This window comes from Nannobrachium achirus (genome assembly GCF_963921795.1).
Source record: "Nannobrachium achirus genome assembly, chromosome: 15".
Taxonomy (NCBI): domain Eukaryota; kingdom Metazoa; phylum Chordata; class Actinopteri; order Myctophiformes; family Myctophidae; genus Nannobrachium; species Nannobrachium achirus.
In genome coordinates, this window is record NC_137822.1 from 18,038,622 (window position 1) to 18,061,030 (window position 22,409).

The following is a 22,409-nucleotide window of genomic DNA, read 5'->3' on the forward strand; positions in this document are numbered from 1 at the left end:
CTGACCTTCACGAAATATTAAACTAGATACTTGGTACCTCACTCTCTCACTCCTCGATTCGAACCACTTGACTTTAGGCTATAAAAGAAAAATGGGCAGGGAGAAGATGAGTTCTGGGATGTAGTTTATGGACGAATCTAATCATTTTGTTTTGAGAGGTCTGTAGCTTTGTTTCAAGGATATTATACTGGTGCTAGAATAATGCAGGCATAGCCAGACATTTTAAGAGTTCTACATGTTTTTTCTACCTCTGTTTTGTCCTCATGGGAGACTAGTAGGGTTGAGTCATCCACGAAAATAAACAAATCCCAGTCACAGGCTAATTTCATATTGTTGATATTACAAAGAAAAGTAGAACTAGTATACTCCCCTGTGTGAAGTGAAAACTGTTTTATTAGATTTAAATTTGCAAACTTTACCTTGAGGCAAAAAAGCAGTCATTAGTGATAGTGATTCATTACTCCGTGATTCATCAATACAATAGGCAGAGTTTCTATGATAGCTGCATTTCTAGACTATGCATCAGTAGCTAGTATTTTACCCGTCACAACAAATGTTTAACATGAAGAATAAAATAAGTAATTTAAAAATCCACTCTACTGTGTTTCTGAGCATTGATAAGTAGGATACTCTCAGGATTCAGTAGCTGTAGCCCTTGAGCTTGAACTATCGGTTGTGCATGACCTACAGTAGTTGAGTCGTACGACGGCGTGCGATGGAGTCGTACGACGGCGTGCGATGCCGTCGTGCAACAAAGTAGAAATCGGGCCTAAGTAATAGGGTCAGACTACTCATGTCCTTCATGTGTGGCATGTCACCCTGTGAGACAGATTATTATGACGGAGAAATGGCACTCTGTCTAATAGCCGCTCTCACCAGAGGCAGACAAGACACAGGCTAGGTAATAGAATTACGGGAGACCCACACTGCAATTGGCCTTGAGCTCAGGGCAAACATCAAAGTTACTGGCTGCATTTCATAGCACAAATAAAGAAGGCAGAAATAACGTGAATGAAAACAAATATATTTTACGATCAGACTCAAGTAAATAATACGTAAAATGGTAACACTTCCCAGCAAACATTTTTAGGTATATTAGACATCTAATATACGTCTAAACTTATACTAGACGTCTAAGTTTATACGTATAAAAAATGGTCTACCAGAGGTATAGATATGCAAGTTTTTTAGATGTCTAAACTTAGACTAGACATCTAATATACGTCTAATAGACGTCTAAGTTTATACCTGGGTCTAAATTTAGTTTTCACTACTTTTGCCGGCCGTTAAGGTCTAAATATAGACGTCTATTAGACGTCTAAATTTAGACCCAGGTATAAACTTAGACGTCTATTAGACATATATTAGACGTCTAGTCTAAGTTTAGACGTCTAAAAAACTTTCATATCTATACCTCTGGTAGACCATTTTTTATACGTATAAACTTAGACGTCTAGTATAAGTTGTTTAGTGGGTTGCTTAAGTAATGCTTAATTAATGCTTAAGTAATGCTTAACTAATGTATTCCTTAAGCGTTACTTAAGCTACATTTTTGGAGGTTATGAGAAAGTGTTACCCATAAAATAATAATAATACAATACTTTAAAATGGTATCCTTTAAAGTCATTTAAAAAATTGTTCATGCACCTTAGCTTAAAATAAATATTGACTACCTGCTAATTTATGAAATTATGCTATAATGATGATAACAATAGTTGTCATTATGAGAAGCATTCATCACTAGTGAGCAGCATTTATTAGAGGGAAGGCCATGGGGTCACCAAAATCAGTAAGGTTCATCTTATCTTCCTATTAGATTGACATATCTGTGTGAAAAAGTTAAAATAATATGACCTGGTGGCGCCAGAGTAAATATCATGGGGTCACTCAGATGGCCTAGAGTGGCTAGAGCAAAGGCCACTGCATCACCAAAATGAGTAGAGCCGTCTTTATAGAGACCTGCTACTAGCAGGCTAAAAAAGGATCTGTATTATTTCCACTGTTTATGTCAAGGAATTAGAGGTCTATTACAACCCTTTTTTTGGAGCTGTGTGAAGCACAGGCTCCCTATACGTGGCCGTGTGGGTCTGTGTGTCTGTCTGTCTGTCTGTGTGTGTGTGTGTCTGTATGTAGCCTGAACTTCCTAAACTTCGGCACGCCACTAGTCCCACAGTTTTGCCACCACACACTCGCGCCATATGTCAAATCGACCGGCTTACTCGGGAATCGTGGGCTATTACTTTTCTAAGAGAAAGGTTCTATAGTTTAATTGATATTAATTTATTAGTGAATTAATTTTCCCCATTGACTTATAATGGGAATCGCAAAAACTCACATTCAATTATTTGTCTCTCGCAAACCATAGGGGCTAGAGTTTCAAGACTTGGAGAGGAGGTTCATAATGATTTCAAGGATTAAATAAAAAATAATTGTGTCATTTGGCCGCATGGTGGCGCCCATTTGCGCCATGATAGATTTTCCGCCATCTTGAATTTTCTCCAAAACACACTTTTTGCTCCTTTTCCTACATATTTTCTTCAAATGTCACAAAAATCGGTACACATGATCCACACACACACACACACACACACACACACACACACACACACACACACACACACACACACACACACACACACACACACACACACACACACACAGCTCCACTTCACACGGGTGTGATTTTTTCTTTACAAGTGGTAGTCAAAGTTGATCATTGTGACATGCTACAAATAAAGGTTTCAGCGGTCATCTTAACTCTCATCTTAACCCCTACTCTTATCTCTGGCACTGTTGGCCCTATCGATGCCAAACTTTGCACACACACTCCTTGGATGGCGAATCACAACCTCTGCCCCTGATTTCTCACATGGTCTTCTTCTAGCGCCACCATCAGGCAGAGTTTTGCAAAACACATTTTTAGACACTGCTCCTACAGATTTTGGCCTAAAATCACACAAAGCGGTACACAGTATCTCTGAAGTCATGTCATCACCATGGATCTGTCCCATTTCCAATATTCCCTCCTGGTTGGCTACAATTGCCTTCTAAAGTTTGTGTATGTGAGATGACGGTCACTTATCTCCCGATTAGGGAGACTTACACGTAATCATATAGATTGGAATAGCCTCTGAATAATTGTAAAGACCTAACTCATAAGTCTTTCTTTCACGTGACAAAATATTACGATGGAATCTGTAAATGACCTGTTGCAGATGGCACGCTTTGTCATTACTTGCAATGGTGAGAATTCCTTGGCATTGGGATTAAACATGCATCATGAATCTTCATGACTAATAGCTATGTAATTAATTTCCCGGTACTTCGCAGGGGACAGATCAAATGCAAAGGGAGCTTATTGAATATTTACGTCTTCAAGTGTTAAAGTGATGTATTAAAATTTAACAAGGGCATCAATTGTTGTACCCGTGGGCACAGAGGCACTAATGAGGATCTGTGATTACTTAATTGCCCCCCCATTAAGTCTATTAAAATGGAGAGAGAAGTGTGTAGCTATTGACTTTAATCAGGATGAACTCCAGTTTTCATGTGATCAATACCAATGTCTTCATTAGTGGTAATACATGCAACCACACAAGAAACTAATCTTAACTTTGATATCCGGCACTGTATTGGTTGTATTCATAACACAATTTAATCAGAAAACATTGAGAAAACGTATCTATAGTTGGCATGGACTGATGAGAGGTTGGTAAGATTTAGTGTGAGAACTGAATGAACTTTGGCTAATCAATATACCTGTATGTATTACAGAGCTCAATTAAATGTTGAGGAGAAGTAAACATGGCCTCTGGCACCTTCTGGGCTCTCATTGTGATTCATATCAGTACCTCAACACATGCAGTGGCACAGCTGCCATCATCCTGTTGTTTACTGGATGGGCTGACTATATGACATCTCTGGCCTTCTATTCCTACCTCCACTATTTCATCCCACAACCAGCACAGCCGACTTGAACACATCCTGACAGATGTAAAAGAATTCTAAGGTGACCCTTCATGTTCAATTGCTAAGCCCTCGTGGAAGTCTCTTGTGAATGATTTGCAGAATATATTAAACAGGGAATGATGAATGGTCTCTCTGGCTCTTTTCCTTCAATTCTTTGAATACTTTGCCACATTCCCAGTCTTGTACAGTACATGCCATGACAGATGGCCATATGCATTTCTATCTTTAAAGTAGGATTGCATCTACAGTATGTTAACATATGAGAACTTGCACTCTAAAAGCTATACAATTATATAAACTATAAAACTAAGTCCTAATTCACAGCATAGATCAAAACAAATACAACTGTGCTAAACCGCAACATTATCTAAAAGCCATGAACTAATAACTAGAAACTGTGCTCCTCTGAGCACAGGTCTTCTCCGGGGCTGGTTACCTACACAGGGCACGCACATTTTGGAAGGCTGTCATAGACTATTCTGAAAAATATGACTCATACATGTCGTGACCTCAGAGATGATGTCTACCGATTTGTTTTTGGACAAAACCTTAAGGAGTAGTAACAAAAAGTGTGTTTTGGTAGAAAATGTAATCTGGCACAAACAAAGCCAGAGTTGCGTCCCGGGCCCCCAGAAACTTTGGATGCCAATCTTAGTCAATAGGAATGGAAAATAAGAAATGTTACAGATACATCTTCATCACATGACCACAGAGATAATCTATACTGATTTGTGTGATGTTTGTGCAAAATCCGTTTTGTAAAAATCTGTCATCGTGGCAGCGATACAGTATAACGGGACGATTTGAAAAATAAATTGGGTGGAGATGCTTCTTAAGTTTACCACCGATTGGTCAGTGTTTGTAGCATGTCATGCATGTCGGGTCTGCCCAGCAAACCTTAAAAGCCAGTTGTAATCAATCGGAATAGAATCCGAAAAATCGGACAGATATACTGTATCTTGATCACATGACTACAGAGATAATGTGTACCCATTTGAGTGAGGTTTGGACAAAATCGGTAGGAGTTTTTTGCAAAGAAGACGCAACGTGGCGGAAAACGTGTCAGGTGGATGGCTTATTTGGGGAGTTCTGTAATGATCCAAGGAATCCAAGGGGAAAATAATTTTCATTGTACATGTATGACCAGTTCAAGAGTTATGTCAAAATGTGAATCGGCCTGTTATAGCTCCACCATGAGGCAGATTTGAAAATTTATGGCGGCATTTCTTCCATGGCTTAGTAGGTGCGTGGCTGCGTGCCTGCAAAGGCAATCTCTGGCATCCAGGGATTGTGTGTGCCCAGTTTCATGCTGATCGGTCCAACGGTGTCCGACATTAGCTGTACATAGACGGACGGATGGAGACGGACAGACGGATGGACCAGGGGGAAACATAGTCTTGGCCATGCCTTCGGCCTGGCGGGGGCAATGAATAATAATAATTACAGTTAGGGCTGGTACTACAGTATTTGGGAGAAACCCAGTTTATGTCTTTTGCCTCTGCCAGTGACAGACATGGCCCTGAGGCTGTTTCGGGTGTTGTAAAGAGAGAAAAATAGAGCTTATTGAATATTAATGTTCATCTGTCTGTCTGTGCATGAGTGAGTCTTTGTGTGTTTCATTATGGTAAAATCAAAGGCATGATTCTATTGACATTTATGGACAAGAATTAAGGACACAAGGAGGCCACATTATTCACCTTGTCCATGCTCTCCTTTGTTTTGTGGACATGTGATATAAAAGCATGACTGCCCACACGATTTCCATTGAATATGTTTTCCTTGATCTTTCATATGAATCTGAATATGAGATTTGACCATTTTCTGAAAAGTAACAATATTGGACACATAATGTTTCCCAACAGCGATGACATACAGTAATAACTGAAAGATTTACCCTTATACCAACCTCTTCACGTGTTTAAGGTACAAACTCATAAAGGTCCCAGTCTAACTCCGACGAAGGACCCTTGCTGCAGTCCTAACCATTTGTCAACAGATAGAGTTATTGACTGGATCATCATCATTTCCAGTTAATCTAAGGGGCGGATGCGTTGCATGCCACCATGTAAAATTATTAACAAGAGTCAGTGACCTTCACACAGAAAGAGCATTAAGATGCAGCACTCATCACTCAATAGTCAGCACGGTCTGTGGGTACCCTTGAAGGACACTCAGTCAACAGAAAACAACGGAATTAATCATCAAGCCAGCTGCTAGGTTGTGTTTTGCGACACGTTTGGGGTTGAGTTTGGGTTAGGGACAACATCTGTAAAACAGAAATGCACTGGAAACGCGCTTGTATGTTGAGTGAAAGTGAAACTTCAAATGACATTAAAGGTCCTTCAATTCAATCCAAGTAGGACCTGGTACTGTAACAGGTTTGTTTGAGAAGAGAAGAGAAGAGAAGAGAAGAGAAGAGAAGAGAAGAGAAGAGAAGAGAAGAGGGTGCAGGGTCAGTGTTAGGGTAAAGGAATGGTCTGAAGTTAAGTATGCGTGTGTGCATGTGTGCGTGCGTGCGTGTGTGCGTGCGTGCGTGCGAGCGTGTGTGCGTGCGTGCGAGCGTGCGCGCACAAGAGACCGAGCGAGTGTTTATTTGAGCGTGCATTTGGGCATGCCTGCTCGTGCATCTCTGTATGTGTGTCTGCCAGTCTGTTTCACTGTTTCAATGTTTGGCACTGGGTTGTGGAAGCCATCGAGGGGGTCATTAACCACAGATCGTGACAGTGGTGGGCTGGCTCTGCGATCACTAGACACCGGGTTGTGACCATCAATCACGATAAAAGGCACAACAGAGTGACAGATGCTTGATGGGTGTCGACACTAAACATGCTGTCAGTGGGCCAGGGGACAGAGACTCAATTAACTAGTGTCTTACAACCAACAGCAATAAAACTTAAGCTTTTGCCCGCTCCATCTGTAAAGCCCCATGTTCCGCGATGAAATGATTAAAATATGTATTTGTATAATGGCTGCAACATTCAATCGAACTAATACATTTAACAACTTTACACATGCCTTGACATCATTGACCGGAGTTCCCTCTAAACCAAATCTCTTAGCTGATACAAGCTCCAAGAGTGTCACTTTGTGACTGAATAGGGACGCTGGGATTCATGTGGTTAATCAAGAATCAGTTGTTAATCAGGTGTTCAGTAACAGGGATCTCCTTGTCTGCTATTTGGTAAACAGAAAACATCAGTTCGGGATAAAAAATTAAATCCAATCAGGAGTGTGAACTCACACAGGATACAGGATAAACAAGTGAAGATGACACAAAGAAATGAGCAGACACAATTGGAACTATACATTTTAAGCTGATAAGTTTGTGTACTCTCTCCTGATTGGCAGAAAATACATTTTCTGTTTAAAGGACAACTTTGTTTTTTTACATCAAGGGTTCATATTTTAGATTGTAATTAGAGAAAAGAAAAGATGAGTGTTAAAATGTTTTCATTTACTTCTTTCTATAGTTTTAGCGATTTTAATGACTGATTTCAGTGGTTGGGGGCATGCATGCAAGTGGCTTTATTTACTATTTACAGTAGCCCCCATATGTCGCATCTGAAGGATTGTGGTGCATCTTGAGAATGGGCTTAGTGTGTCTAAAAAGACATATTTAGCCACTTGCATGCATGCTCTCAACCACTGAAATCAAAGTAATTAAAATCACTAAAACGATAGAAAGCAGAAAATGTAAACATTTTAACACTATTTTTTTTCTTTTCTCTAATTACAATCTAAAATATGAACCCTTGTTGTAAAAAAACAAAGTTGTCCTTTAAGATAGAGACAGGGAGACACTACTAGCAATGATTACTCAGAATATACAGTATAGTCTAATAGACCCCCAGGAGTGGTTATAATGTGCAAATGTCTTGTGTGTTTTTGGTTTCTTCCTGAAGGCTGAAAGCCTTTGAGTCAAAAAGGTCCAATTGAAATACAGCGCTTTAATGACATCATATGAAACCATCTCCTCCCCTTTTTACCATAGAGACACACGGGCGCCTACAAATTCACGCCCCCTATTGTGACAGCGGCCCCACTACGGGTAAGGAAGAACGGTGCACTGCAGCTGCCAATGCAATCCCAATGAGAGGCATCGTGAAATATCATAATTTCAGTGGTTGACTACTGAGGCCATAGCGATTTTTTTTGTTCTAATAAAGTGTCCCATGAGTTTAATTTTGCCTTTTTAAAGTGGCATATCTGTCTTCTTGATACACTTGCTACGATATACTTTAATATACTTCAACTGTGAGTCAAAAGTGCTAGCATTGGAAATCTTAAGTTTAGGTGGTCGCATGGTACACACGTCATGGACGCATCCCTTGAGGTTTTCAATACCCAGATACGCTTGTCTCTCATGTATAATTAGGTTGTTTATTTTTGGAACATGATCGCATCTCGCTTCTTCCAAACGGAGTCTTGCAGGTTATTTTTGGATTAATACTAACCTGGAGAATCCACTCTGTAGTTGAAAAAGTCGGGATCTTCAAAGTCGGCGCTCATAAACACACAGCAGTAAAGACAGTGATGTCACTGAAAAGCGACTGTGTCTGCCGTCTCCCCTCTTCTCTGTTAACATTATGGGTAACGCATAAAGTGGCAAATTAAACGTGACACACATCATGTATTTAGCAAACAAGAAGATATGTTGTCAGGGTCAGGCCATACATTTGAAAACATATTTTTATTTAAATCAATATAGTCTTCAGTTCGTGTAGGATTATTTTAATATTAGGCTAACCACAGTTGTATTGCAATGACTTTCTATGGGCTGGCTTGCAGTTCACCGTTCTCCCTTACCCGAAGCGGGGCCGCTGTTTCAATTGTGGGCGTGAATTTGTAGGCGCCCGTGTGTCTCTATACAGCAACGCTGTGGGTGTGGCTAACTTCATCTGGGTCACCACCCACCTAAAGTATCAATTTAGTTGATTTGCATTCAGATTATACATGTTTTGCATCGATAGGTTCCTATATAAATATAAACCAAATAAATGGTTAAAAAAAGTTTCAATTATTAACTGCGTGAAATAATGAAATGAAACTAATTGACAGTTGCACCCATACAGTATATTTCCCTGCCTTTTGTTTCTATTGAATACAAAATGATTTAGCAATCTACAGCAATCTGATTGTTTCCTTGAGCCATATGATACAATCATGAATCCTATATTTGACCTTAGCGTAAAGCATTGATTGAATTTTTGAGGATACAGGATTATTGGCTGCACAATAAAAGCTCTCGACTTGTAGGTGGCTACAGAATTTGATTAAATGGGGTTCAGACTGTGTTGTGTAGTGGGCTGCAGAGCAGCGAGTGCTGCTCTTTCACAGAAACAGCCTAGGTCATGGATAATGGATTTATTTTTGTCTTCTTTTGGCAGCAGGTTGTACTTGGACTGGACATCTTGGCATGAACTACTCATGCGTTTGCTTCTTCCCGCACAAAAGTATGACCTTGGGCCTAGAGTAGACCATTAGCCCTTGAGAATCTTGTCTACCTCTAAAGTCAATTATGTACCAGTAATGCATTATGTTGTGTAGCCTTCCCCAGACAATCAGTCATTGTCTGCACAAACGGGTTGCGCTGCGCAGCTCATTCTACTCATCTCCCATTCCATTACAATGCAACTGAGGTGGGTTTATAAGGCCATTCATGCTACCAAGAAGGTGACCTCCAGAGACACTGTAGCTAGGGATCCCCGTGTTTATTTACAATTACACTAGATCAGAGACATCCACTGTAGCATCCAGGTGCAGGACAAACAAAAGATCAACATAGCCTGAAGAAAACCATAGTATGTGGGTCAGACATGATCGAAATGTTGAACATCGGGAGCATAATATTAGCAGTGCATTGTGACATTGTCATTCAAATGTGGGCTGTTTATAATGAGCGGTGTTCGTATCAGAATTTCCATTTTCAACATTCCTCTCAATTAGTGTTCTTTATTATATTTCAGCGAAGGATGTCCTACAGTATATTTATCTCTGCTCTTCTTGAGAGATTCTATATTAGCCTTTTATTGAAAGTGAATGTCTTGGGGGCGGCAGTGGCTCAGGAGGGAGAGCGGCGGCTTGGGAAACAGAAGCTTACCAGACCCGGGCTCCCCCAGAGTTTGTGTTGATGTGTCCTTGAGCGAGACACCGAACCCCTAATTGCTCCCAATGAGCAGGTTGGTGCCTTGCATGGTTTGCTCTGCCGTGTGTGTGTGTGTGTGTGTGTGTGTGTGTGTGTGTGTGTGTGTGTGTGTGTGTGTGTGTGTGTGTGTGTGTGTGTGTGTGTGTGTGTGTGTGTGTGTGTGTGTGTGTGTGTGTGTGTGTGTGTGTGTGTGTGTGTGAATGAATGAATGGGTGTATTTAATGCATAATTGTGAAGCGCTTTGGATAAAGGCGTTACTTTTATAATGTTATCATTTAACATTCATCTTCTATATGGATGTGAAATCTATCTTTACCATTGATTGATTGATTGATTGATTGATTGAATACTTTATTAGCAGTTTGGATAGGGAATATATGACAGTACAATTTGGATACACGGTCTACTTAAACACATGAGTAATACCAGTGAAATATGGTGAATATATGAACAAAGCAAATACTGGAGTACTTGCTTTGTTCAAAAGTACACATTACAAAGTACACTTTCTTTTCAATCAATGCATTGCTGTATTAAAATGTTGACATTTACCCCAAAACGTGTTTCCAGAAATCCTCCAAAACAACATGAATACTAGTGGAAATACCAGATTTACAAGCTCACAACACATGTACCTTTACTTAGAAATGTATTGTAGTCGAAAATGCAATATTTTCCTTTGAAATGTAGCGGAGTGAAAGTCATAAATATCCCCAAATACAAATACTCAAGTAAAGTACAGATACTCAAAATTGTATACAGTAATCGTACCTAGCTACTGTCCACCACTGACAATCGCCTAGTAGGATGGGAGAATGACAGTGACGAAAGGAGATTATTTAGTGTTAAGAGTCTAGTCACAACTGTCCTTTGAGGGGCCAAATCAATACCTTTTCTGTGACCAATTTTACACTTCTTTGGGTCCGTTGCTTCTGGATTAATGGAGCTTTTCTCTTCACAGAGGATTCATAGACTGCCAAATCCTTTGATGGGAATAGTGAAACAGTGTGTTTGATGATCCAAAGCACTTGTCATCTGTCTGTTATCCTCTCAGTTTCATTAAGCGTTTGATAAAGAACATCTAAGTTGTGGAAGAATAACCTGAAGATGGCCAAATCTTGACTTCAAACATCATCAAGTTGCTAGTTTATGTGCAATTGTAACTTATTCTTATGTGAATGTGTGAATAAATGTATTATTTGATGTGGAAATATAGTTGCCCCATGCTGTTAAATAATTTACAAATCAAGTAATACATTGGAAAAGCATATTACTTTCCCTTCGCTGCTAAATCATTTATAGGGTTTACATTTGTGCTGTTAAAAACTTTCCTTTCGAGAAGTTGTGGAACAAACCAAAGTCTGTCTCTTTAAGCACTGAACAGCTCAAGGGCTCTTTGAGAGGAGTTGCTGAAGGTGTAGAGAGCTTTGCACATCCACCTTCACCATCTGCCCCCCCAAAATCTGTCTATCTGGCCTGGACATTTGAACTCATGACCTCCCACTTTCAAATGACAGTGTTTGTTGATAGTGCAACTCAGTAGAATTTACAGGGAAATATGTCTTTGTCATCCATTATATAATTTTAGAGACAAGTCAGTCAGTCAGTCAGTCAGTAGGTCAGTCACAATGCATTTCCACCTTTATCTCTTCAGCAACTGATCCCAATTTTCACATGGCATTGGCCATTAGCATTATACAGACGCTGACGGAGCCCGATTTCCATTTTTACCAAATTCAAGCTATTAATTAGCGTTTTTAGACCACTTCTGTTCAACACAACTTCAGCCTGTTGTCAGGGCAACGGTCCGTTCCTCCAGGCCATGGGATCTGTAACCCCACACCCACCAATCTCACAGTTAGGAATGTTGCAGTGTGTGTCTCTCTCTCTCTCTCTCTCTCTCTCTCTCTCTCTCTCTCTCTCTCTCTCTCTCTCTCTCTCTCTCTCTCTCTCTCTCTCTCTCTCTCTCATGTGGTTTGCCTGCATGCACGGCACGGGTCACTCATGCACCGGGTGCATTTGATGTGTGTCTTATCTTCCGACAGGTATGGCAAAATCCTCCATGGGCTGCTCCTTACATTATGATGCCCCCACATATTCTCACGCACGCACCAGTTACAGTTACTTTCTCCATAACCCACACTCTGCACATATATTGGAGCACATATCTTCAAACGGGTAAGGTCTAGTTGTAAGTAATTACAGGACAGACGGACGGACGGACGGACGGACGGACGGACGGACGGACGGACGGACGGACGGACGGACGGACGGACGGAAGATTTGTCCACCGTGTGAACATTTAGGTCAGAGCTAGTTTACTTGTCCTGGAAATGTCAAAAGAAAGAGCTTAACGTGAATTGGCATAGCATTGACTACAGGCAATAAGTGAAAGGCCTTGTCATGTCATGGTACACCGAATATTTTAGATGACTGAAACAGAGGGTACTCAAAATGTAAAAAAATAAAATATTATATATAATAATAATATATTTATTTGACAAATTATGCAATACAAAAGTGAGAAGATAGTTTTCAATATTTAGCAGAAGATTATATATCACGTAAACTATTGCATGAGGGAATTCAGGTAACTGAGCTTGATGGAGGGGAGGTTAATGCATCAATAATCTCCATGGAGATTCCCCATGTGTAATATCCTCCAAGTGAAAATCGGTCCAATTTCCTTATTCCATGTAACTCACCCTCTAATACACCCACAATTTCATGGAAATTATAGGGATTGCTGCCTTTTGAAATGTAAATTAACTATGCAGATTTGGGACGAATCAAAGTCTGGCTCCCTCGTTGACACAGAGTGAAATAAGCGCTAGGCCTTTATCCATTACGACTGTGCCATTTGCAGACTCCAGACTCCAGACTCATCAAGGATGGGGTACAACTCCAGAAATATTTTATGGGGGAGGTAATGGTCACAGACTAGAGAGTTATTTGTTAGTTACAGTTGATAGCTATGATATGGAAACCACATTATACATGCACAAGTTGTTCCTCTAAAAGGCAACATGGTTGAAGGAAAGCAAGACAACTCCCTCTGCTACAACTGATCACACAAATACACATGTTGTTAGAAATGGCCTCAACTGGAAATACTAACCAAAGAATACAAACCGTGCTTAAATATTCTAGAATTCTGTGAAAAATGATGAGCATGCCATTATTGTGATAGGTAATATACAGTATGCATTGCATACACGCAAACATTTTATCTGAGTGAATTGATTATTACAGTTGGTCTGTAGTGACATTATCTTCATTAAGGTTTATTTCATAATGATCTTGTATTAACAGACCTATTAAAGCTAAGCAATTAAAAACAAACTAAGAAATAAATACACAGCATGTACCATGTGCTCTCTGTATGAAACAAACATAGATTGTGGTCATTCCTCTGTGCAAGGAGGCTTGCTGTTTTTGTGAAATCATGATCCAGAGTTTGTATGCAGTCAGAATTCGAATTACTAAAATCTTTCCTAATGAATGTCTTGTGATTAATTTAGTAGGGTGCACAACCTGTGATAGTTGGATCGCTGTCTCTGTGACAATTGATATTCCAATCATGTCACTGCATGGCTCCTTCCAGTGCCAGCTCAGATGCAGAGATTTTCAGAATACAATAACTCAAATCTATCAATAGATAGGGTGTGTGAGAAACCAACTATGGGAATGGTGCCAAGGATGGGTGTGTAGCGTAGTTCCGAAGTGTCATTAGTCTGACATTGTGTTTGCCCGTCTTTCCCCATTGACTAACACTATCTCTAACCCTAACCCTTATCACATGCTGGACTAATGGGATGTCGGACTATCAAAATGTCCTATGTCCTGTAAGTCGGTCTCTCTCTTTTTTTTTTTTTTTTTTTTTTCATTTATTAATGTTACCGTTGCTTCGCTTCGTTCAACAGCTTCTAAGGATAATGATGGATCACCATCAAAGCTATACTTTGGCCTTTCTGACCTCCACAGCACTCATCAAGGTTTGGAAATGACCCAAGGAGCGCCGATGATTCTCAGTGGATTAGAACAGCTTGACAATAAATTGATCATCGGCTCTTCTCTATGTCAAAACAGCAGTCGGAGTGTCCAATAAGTCCTTTGTAACACTAACGGTATGCTGGAAGTGGGTCAGGTAAAATCTGTCTCTGCACTAATGAAGTCCCTTAGCATTGTGCTTCGCATTCTGCACAGTTTCAGTTACCAGGGTTAAACCAAAGATGGCAATTCCCAATAGTGCGTTGCTGAGGTGCTGCTCCAGCTGGGAGTTAGCAGACGCTATACTGTATCATTCAGGGAGACAAGAAATGGCAGCTTACCATAAAGCCCCATTCATATTTCCTCATCATACGGTGGTGTTATGTTGCGTGCCTAAAATATACTGTAGCTATTTTTGCCGTGCAACACCATTGTGCAACAGAGCATAAATCAGGCAAAAAGGGCACCGTTTCTGGAAGCTAATCCCCCCTGCATGCAAGACAAGGCCTGTGAAGCCTGGTGAACAGGCGCAGAGGGCATGTGCTTACAGGAGATTAATATGGCAATCGTGACAAAAGACCAGCCTGTTCATGAGGAGTGTTTTAATAGCCCCAATATATCTAAATCAGGCAGTTGCTGTCCGCTCATAAATCTTCCGCCGTCGATAGAACGGTTTCAAGTTTTAATTGGCAGGGCAGTATGGAGAGAATGTAATCACCTGCAGGTCATGCAACCAAAACATTGTTCACATCTTTGTGTGCTAAGTAGGCGATGTGATTAGCTCTGGTCCTTAGCGTTAGGAGACCTCCTTCTAATGCTAAGGACCAGAGTTAGTATTAGGTGAACAAATGATACAAATGGAGGAATTGAAAGTAAATGTATATTACATGAGTAGGACATTTTCTATGCAGAGGAATGAAGAGAGAATTTAAAATCATGGGCCTAGAATCGCAGATCTGTGTACACCCCTCCGCTCTCTGACAGCTATCAAAGTGATTGCTGCCATTGATACATTCATTGATTACAGAGAGCACTAACGAGTACAGAACGAGTTTGACACTTTTATGGCCCAATCAATCAACCGAGCGCACAGCCCCCTTGAAGTTCAAAGGGATCAATTAAGGGCCCCCCACAGACAGAAACGTCCCTACAAGGGATGAACGTTAACATAAACAAAACAGATAGTGAGCCAAAGTGATGTGTCTTTCTGCAGGAAAAACACCCCAGCATAATTATATAGCGGCTGATAAAGGGGGGGAAATCACACCCAGTGTGAAGTGAGCGGCGCTATTTATGAGTTAATTTCATTAAGCGTCACGTGAGACTTTGCCAATGGGCTACACAGACCGACAGACATCAATTGACCAATGACATTCCAGACAGACACGGCACGGGACAAACATACAAAGCCAGTTAGCACCCCTCAAAATTAATAATGTGTGTGCGTATATATTACATTTAGGCTCAAAGTTATCTAGTTAACCTTTAAGTTAAAGAAAACTTTTTTGTCTCATGCATAAATAATGCAGTTGTGTCAGCATGGCAGGCAGTTCTACCGGAACTAGAAAAGTGCTCACTTTTTATTTTTTCATGCTCAGGTGAGAGACATTTTTGGCAGGCACTGAAATGTTTGTAATTAACGCCTCCTCAACGGTGTGGACAAAAAGATTCAAAACAGTCATAAACAAAATAGCAGTTGAGTTGAGCAGTTGAGACAGCCCGAAGACAGGCTGCCATATCCACAGGTCAAAGAAAGAAAGATGTGCACATACACCCATCATTAGAGATTCTTAATTGTTATTCATATGAATTTCTGGGTAAAGAAATGTTTCTAACCCAAACTACATGCTGACAGCGTGAAATTGGCAGTTTATTCACTGCTAGAATCCAGAGCCTCGGGCAAGCCTGTACTGTAGCTGACTGGATAATGCATCAAATTGCAATGTCCCAGGTTCAATTCCAGACGTGTGTGTGTGTGCGCACAGTATGAACATGTGTATGTACCATGTCCCGTCTAGCTGTGCTATACTCTACCATACAGATTGGTTAAAATATCATTTTATTTTTATTCACAAACATAAGTTATGGATTGCAGATGTATTTCAAACTATAAGTTATTATACATTATAAGTAAAAAAAAACGTACATTAGTAAAACTACAAATATACTGTAGTACATTGGATTTGTATTGAGCATTGAGCCGTGACATACTGCAGGTTGCTCATGCAAGATGTTTGTGGACTGGATACAAATCTCTAATCCGTGAGTTTGTCAGAGGGGTTAGGGGTCTACTTGCCAGATACTGAAATAGGATGGATAACAGTGGCCAGCAACCTCTCAGAAACAGTCATTTGTCCACAAGCAGGTTCTTGAGATAACAGCTCAACCATAGTGAGTATAGGAACACAGGAATAAAGTTATATAAAAAAATATATTATTATAAAAATAATATATTAATTCAATGATATATCATACAATATTTGAGCATAACCTGACACAGAGAGGATGCCACACAGACAATAGATGAATCACCTTTCTTTTAATCTAAAAAGACCAAACTAAAAGATTCCCAAAATACTTTATTTTATTATCATTATTTTTTACACGCACGCACGCACGCACGCACGCACGCACGCACGCACGCACGCACACACATGCACACACACACACACACACACACACACACCACACACACACACACACACACACACACACACTTTTTGATCTTGGTTTTGTTCATGACTGTTACTCCTGCCTGTAACCCTCTCCTGTTTCTCTGTTAGCTTGGTGGCAGGCCAAGACAGAACCTGGCTTGGATCTGTGGCTATCTGACTGAAACAGTCTGTGGATGGTGTGGCTAGGATCTTTGATAAACCTGCCAGTTTGTCCTGGATGGAAGCTCACATTCACTGCTGGGCTCAGCCGTCCTCTGCATTGCTTTGGGGTTGAGGTCAGCACAGTTCCCGAAGCCACGGACTGATGTGTTGGAAGCCATCCTCACCACCTGGTATCATTCTGACAGAAAGGCCGGGATCCAGATACTGTACACATGCAGGCTAGGATTGAGTCCTAGGTTACGTCTGGAGGGAACTATGGTGTTAATCTATAAATAGCATTCTCCCACTTAGAAGAAGTTCCTTTATTCAGGTAGGGGAGGGCAGTGTGTAGTGTTGTGACTATGGCATCGTGTGTGAATCGCATTTATCAGTGGTAGGCAAATTGGTATGGTATATCATATCAACACTAATACAACGCTAAACACTAATAATGCCAAGTTGTGCAGAAGAAATGGCGTAAAAACAACAAAAAACACCTAGTCCTCCTCCTTTTGTTCCTCCTCAGCTCCTCTTCTGAAAATGGCCAAACATTTGTCTATTTTCACCAAATGTTTGCCAATATACAGTAGACCCAGAATAAGGACACAAGTTTTCATGCGGTGCGCTTGAACATTCACTCCCAAATCTTCCCTATCCTCCTGTCCACTGGCTCCAAAAAAGTATTTATACCAAGTACCAGTGGTATGAATTGATAAACAATATAAAATAAATCATGAAAGGTAAATTATTTATATCATAGATAATAGTTGATAAAGGGGGGGAAATGTGGAGAAAAAAAGAGATGGCAGAAATGTGGAGAACAAAAAGCGTGGCAGTGAAACTATACTTTCGTGGCCTACTGGCAAGTTGTAGAAGGAATTTGTCACACATTAGTCCAGCGGTTCTCAATATTAGCAGACACACAGGGGTGAAAATATGATCTTCCCCTTGCTTTCTGGGAATATTACCCCCTACATACTGTATTTAAATTACAATATTGACATTAACCAAAACAAAACCTTATAGGTTTCTTCAAACAAGCGAAGTTACCAGCTTCTCACCCAGTCACAATATTTTCTCCTCCAATAATGATTTTTCAATGTTTTTTATTTAAAAATCTAATATTACATATATTTTCTGTGGTTAATTTAATATTCATTATGTTTCATTTGTTAAACGTCCTCCTCCTTCACGTCATACACAAGCAACTTTTACACAAACACATGCAAACACAACACACACACACACACACACACACACACACACACACACACACACACACACACACACACACACACACACACACACACACACACACACACATGTAGTTATGTAGTTATGCACAAGTAGAAAGGTGGCCAGGGTAGAAAACAGATGGGAGTGGAAAGTGGGAGAAGATGGAAAAGTCCAAATACAGTATACTCAAGTAGTCAGTCAGGAGGTGCCGTAGAGACAGAGCACCAAGGGAAGAGAAATAGCCACAAAGGTCCAGGAGATTCCCTCCATGTATGCAGACAAGGAGAAACCTTTGTTGCTGGCAGGCTTCTCCAGCTCTTTACCAGGCTCCAGGTAGTTCCTGGCAGCGAACTTCAGTATCTCATCCAGAAGAATTACAGGCAGCGAGATCTTCAGAACCATCAGCCACTGGGTCAGGTTCAGAGGTGTGATATGGAAGATGATAGAGAGAGGCTCCACATAGATGATGAGGAAGTGAAGGGACATTGAGAGACAGATGGCTCCCAGCAGCCACACGTTCCTCCAGGGAGGCATTCGCAGCAGCGACTGGTTCTCTGACACACTGTTGAGAGCATTACACATCTCAATGGTAACCAGGACAGACAGGGCTATGGTCATTGGATAGGGAGACTGAAACAGAGCACAGTCCAGACCCTCAAAGTCTGGATTCTCTGGGCCACACTGCAGGAAGTGGCTCAGTTGGTAAAAGGTGATTTTGGGACCATCCTCAGCAGCAACAAACCACCAAGCAGCAGCACCAACAGTAGCGGCACCCACATAGCATCCAATTACCATATATCTGAAAAAGAGCCATCCAGAGATGAGAGGCTCACGGGCATTGCGTGGTGGCTTCTTCATGATGTCCAGATCTGGGGGGTTGAAGCCCAGGGCTGTGGCAGGTAGACCATCAGTTACCAGGTTGACCCACAGCAGCTGAACTGGGATCAATGCCTCAGGGAAACCCAGTGCTGCAGTCAGGAAGATACAAACAACCTCTCCTATATTTGAGGAGATGAGGTATCGGATGAACTGTTTCATGTTGTTGTAGATGGCTCGTCCTTCCTCCACAGCAGCTACGATGGTGGCAAAATTATCATCTGCCAGCACCATCTCAGAGGCAGACTTGGCAACAGCAGTGCCTGAACCCATGGCAATGCCTATCTCCGCTTTCTTCAAGGCAGGGGCATCATTAACTCCGTCCCCAGTCATAGCAGTTATTTCACCATAGGACTGTAGGAACTCCACAATCTTTGACTTATGAGAGGGCTCAACACGGGCAAAGCAACAGGCTTTAACCACAGCTTCTCTCTGTGCAGCGGGCGACAGGTCATCAAACTCACGGCCAGTAAAGGCCATACTCGAGATATCATCATCCTCGCCAAAGATGCCAATTTGTCTACATATTGACACAGCCGTACCCTTGTTGTCTCCGGTGATCATAATCACTCTGATGCCTGCCAGCCGACACAGTTTGATGGAGGCTGCCACTTCAGCCCTAGGAGGATCTAGCATGCCCACACAGCCAACAAAGGTCAGATCAGTTTCATATTCAATGAAGTGGGCTGAGTCCTCCAGAACCAGCTCTTCTTTGCTCACGGGTTTATCCCTAGTGGCCAGGGCTAGGCAGCGTAAAGTGTCCCTGCCTGTTGCATACTCCCTGATCATTGACATCACCTTTTCCTTAATGCCAGGGGTCATTGGTACCTTTTTCTCACCCACACGGACGTGAGTGCACCTGTCAATAACTCCCTCTGGGGCACCCTTGATAAACATCTTGCCAATAGAAGAGCGCCCCTTTAGTGTACAATACACAGACATGGACTTCCTGTCCCTGGAAAATTCCAAGGTAAACTCCTTTTTTATCAGCTGCTTGATTACAGAGTTACAGGCATTGGCCCTCTCTATCTTGGACAGGTCTTTAACATCAGTGTCAAAGACATTCATCTTTTCTACCAGACAGGTGAGTGCTGTCTCTGTGGCCTCACCAACCTTCTCATACACACCTTTGGTCTCATTGTAGTCCAGTGAGGAGTCATTGCAGAGAGCACAGATAGAGGCAAGCTCCACTAAGGCATCATATTGGGAACACCTCACAGCGTAACCTTCATGGAACACCTGTCCATCAGGAGCATATGTAGAGCCAGTTACAGTGAACTCTTTTAGAGTGCAGCTATCATCTGTAACCTGGTGAACTATGAACATCCTAGAGACAGACATCTGATTGGTGGTCAGTGTGCCAGTCTTGTCAGAGCAGATGACAGTGGTGCAGCCCAGGGTCTCCACAGAGGGCAAGCTGCGGACAATGGCATGCTTCTTGGCCATGCGGCGTGTTCCCAAAGCAAGGCAGGTGGTGATGACAGCAGGAAGACCCTCCGGGATGGCAGCCACAGCCAGAGCCACAGCAATCTTGAAGTAGTAGATGGCGCCACGTATCCAGGATCCACCATGGACAGGATCGTTGAAATGGCCGATGTTGATAATCCACACAGCAATGCAAATCAGTGTAATAACCTTAGAAAGCTGCTTTCCAAACTCATCCAGTGTCTGCTGCAGGGGTGTGCGCTCTTGTTCTGTAGACGCAATCTCATCACGGATCTTTCCTATCTCTGTGTTGACCCCTGTGGCCACCACAACACCTACAGCTTTGCCTGCTGCAATGTTGGTGCCAGAGAAGAGCATGTTCTTCTTATCCTGGTTGACGGCTCTGGGATCTGGTACCGGGTCTGTGTGCTTGATCACAGACACAGACTCTCCTGTAAGGATTGATTGGTCAACCCGCAGCGTCGTAGACTTGATAGATGTAAGCCGGATGTCTGCTGGCACTTTATCACCAACAGCCACCTCCACGATGTCCCCAGGCACAATGTCTCTTGCCTTGATGCTCTGGACACTCTTTTTGTCCTGGCGGTACACCTTCCCCATCTCCGGCTCAAACTCCTTGAGTGCCTCAATGGCATCTTCTGCATTTCTCTCCTGCCAAACTCCCACTATGGCATTTGCTATGAGAATCAGTAGGATAACAAAAGGCTCTACAAATGCTGTGGTGGTCTTCTCTCCTTCTTCAAACCAGGCCAGCACAAAAGAGATGCAAGCAGCAAGAAGAAGGATTCTCACAAGTAAATCTTCAAACTGTTCAATCAACAGTTTCCAGACAGATTTACCCTCCTCAGCTGGTAATTCGTTTGGTCCATATTTCTCGAATTGTTCCTTCACTTGGTCTAACCCCAGACCGATGCCTTCATTCACATTAAACAAGCCATAGATCTCTTCTACCGTCTGTGAGTGTGTCTTGTCCATGATGAGGAGACCACTTTCTCTTTTTTATAATTTTGACTCTGGTGAATGACAGAACTGAGAATAATCCTTTATGAGACCTGGACCCCACTGCCCACTGCCAGTATGTGGCCTGTGCAGGTTTTGGTCACGCTGTAACTGACGAAGACAGGATAACTTAGCAGCCTGAATACTTGAAGGCTTTGCTATAGCTAGCTATAAAATGTATTCCTCTAGAACAACAATACCGCAGCTGAGGGACATCTGTCTAAGTGAGTCTTATTTTAGACAACGTGTGTTTTAAATTGCAGCCTGCTAGTTTGTCTCTCCATATTTGGGCAGGACTGATGACGTATGTGAATGTAAAGAATGTAAAGCAAACATCAAACCTGCTTTATATCTAAACTAGACTGCACTCGGTCGAGGTGCCAAATCATAGCCAAATATGTCTGGTAATTTGTGTCGCTTTCCAAAGACTCGAGGTTGCCGACTTGCGCCTTGTTATTTATATCAGGTGACACTTGTTGGTGGCGACGTCATCGAGAACGCTGCTCCCTCATTGGCTAAGGGCCCAGCCTTTGTACTGTCAGGCACATACCCACCCACAGACAGCACTCATCACCCTACTTGCACAGTCTGCTGGTGCAAATAATAATATAATATACTGTTGCATTTGTGAACACACAAACAACATACTGTACATCTATGTAAGAACATATTGTAGCATCTGTGAACAAGTAGCCACAAAACCAGACAAGAAAAGTGTGGGTTTCAGGAGGACAGGACTCACAAGCCAAGGGCTTTGGGGTTTGGTTTGATTGGCTAGATCTCAATGACCTCTGCCACCGGACAGGAGTCCAGTTAAAATGGGAAGAAACTTCACACAAGCTTCTGATGGATTAATTACGGACCCTGTGGCTGTGGAGGCGACTTGGAGGACATTGGCTTACAGAAAAACACTGCTAGAAGGGTTCTGCTCA

At 41.8% G+C, this 22,409-nt stretch overlaps 1 protein-coding gene across 1 annotated transcript; it reads right to left on the bottom strand.

Moving 5' to 3' along the window:
- Positions 1-18,354: 18,354 nt before the first annotated feature.
- Positions 18,355-21,453, bottom strand: LOC308299653 (sarcoplasmic/endoplasmic reticulum calcium ATPase 2-like; the record flags this gene model as incomplete). Its single annotated transcript, XM_080743445.1, has 1 exon — positions 18,355-21,453. The coding sequence occupies one exon, from the start codon at positions 21,451-21,453 to the stop codon at positions 18,355-18,357; it is 3,099 nt and encodes a 1,032-aa protein (XP_080599571.1).
- Between the last annotated feature and the right edge of the window lie 956 nt (positions 21,454-22,409).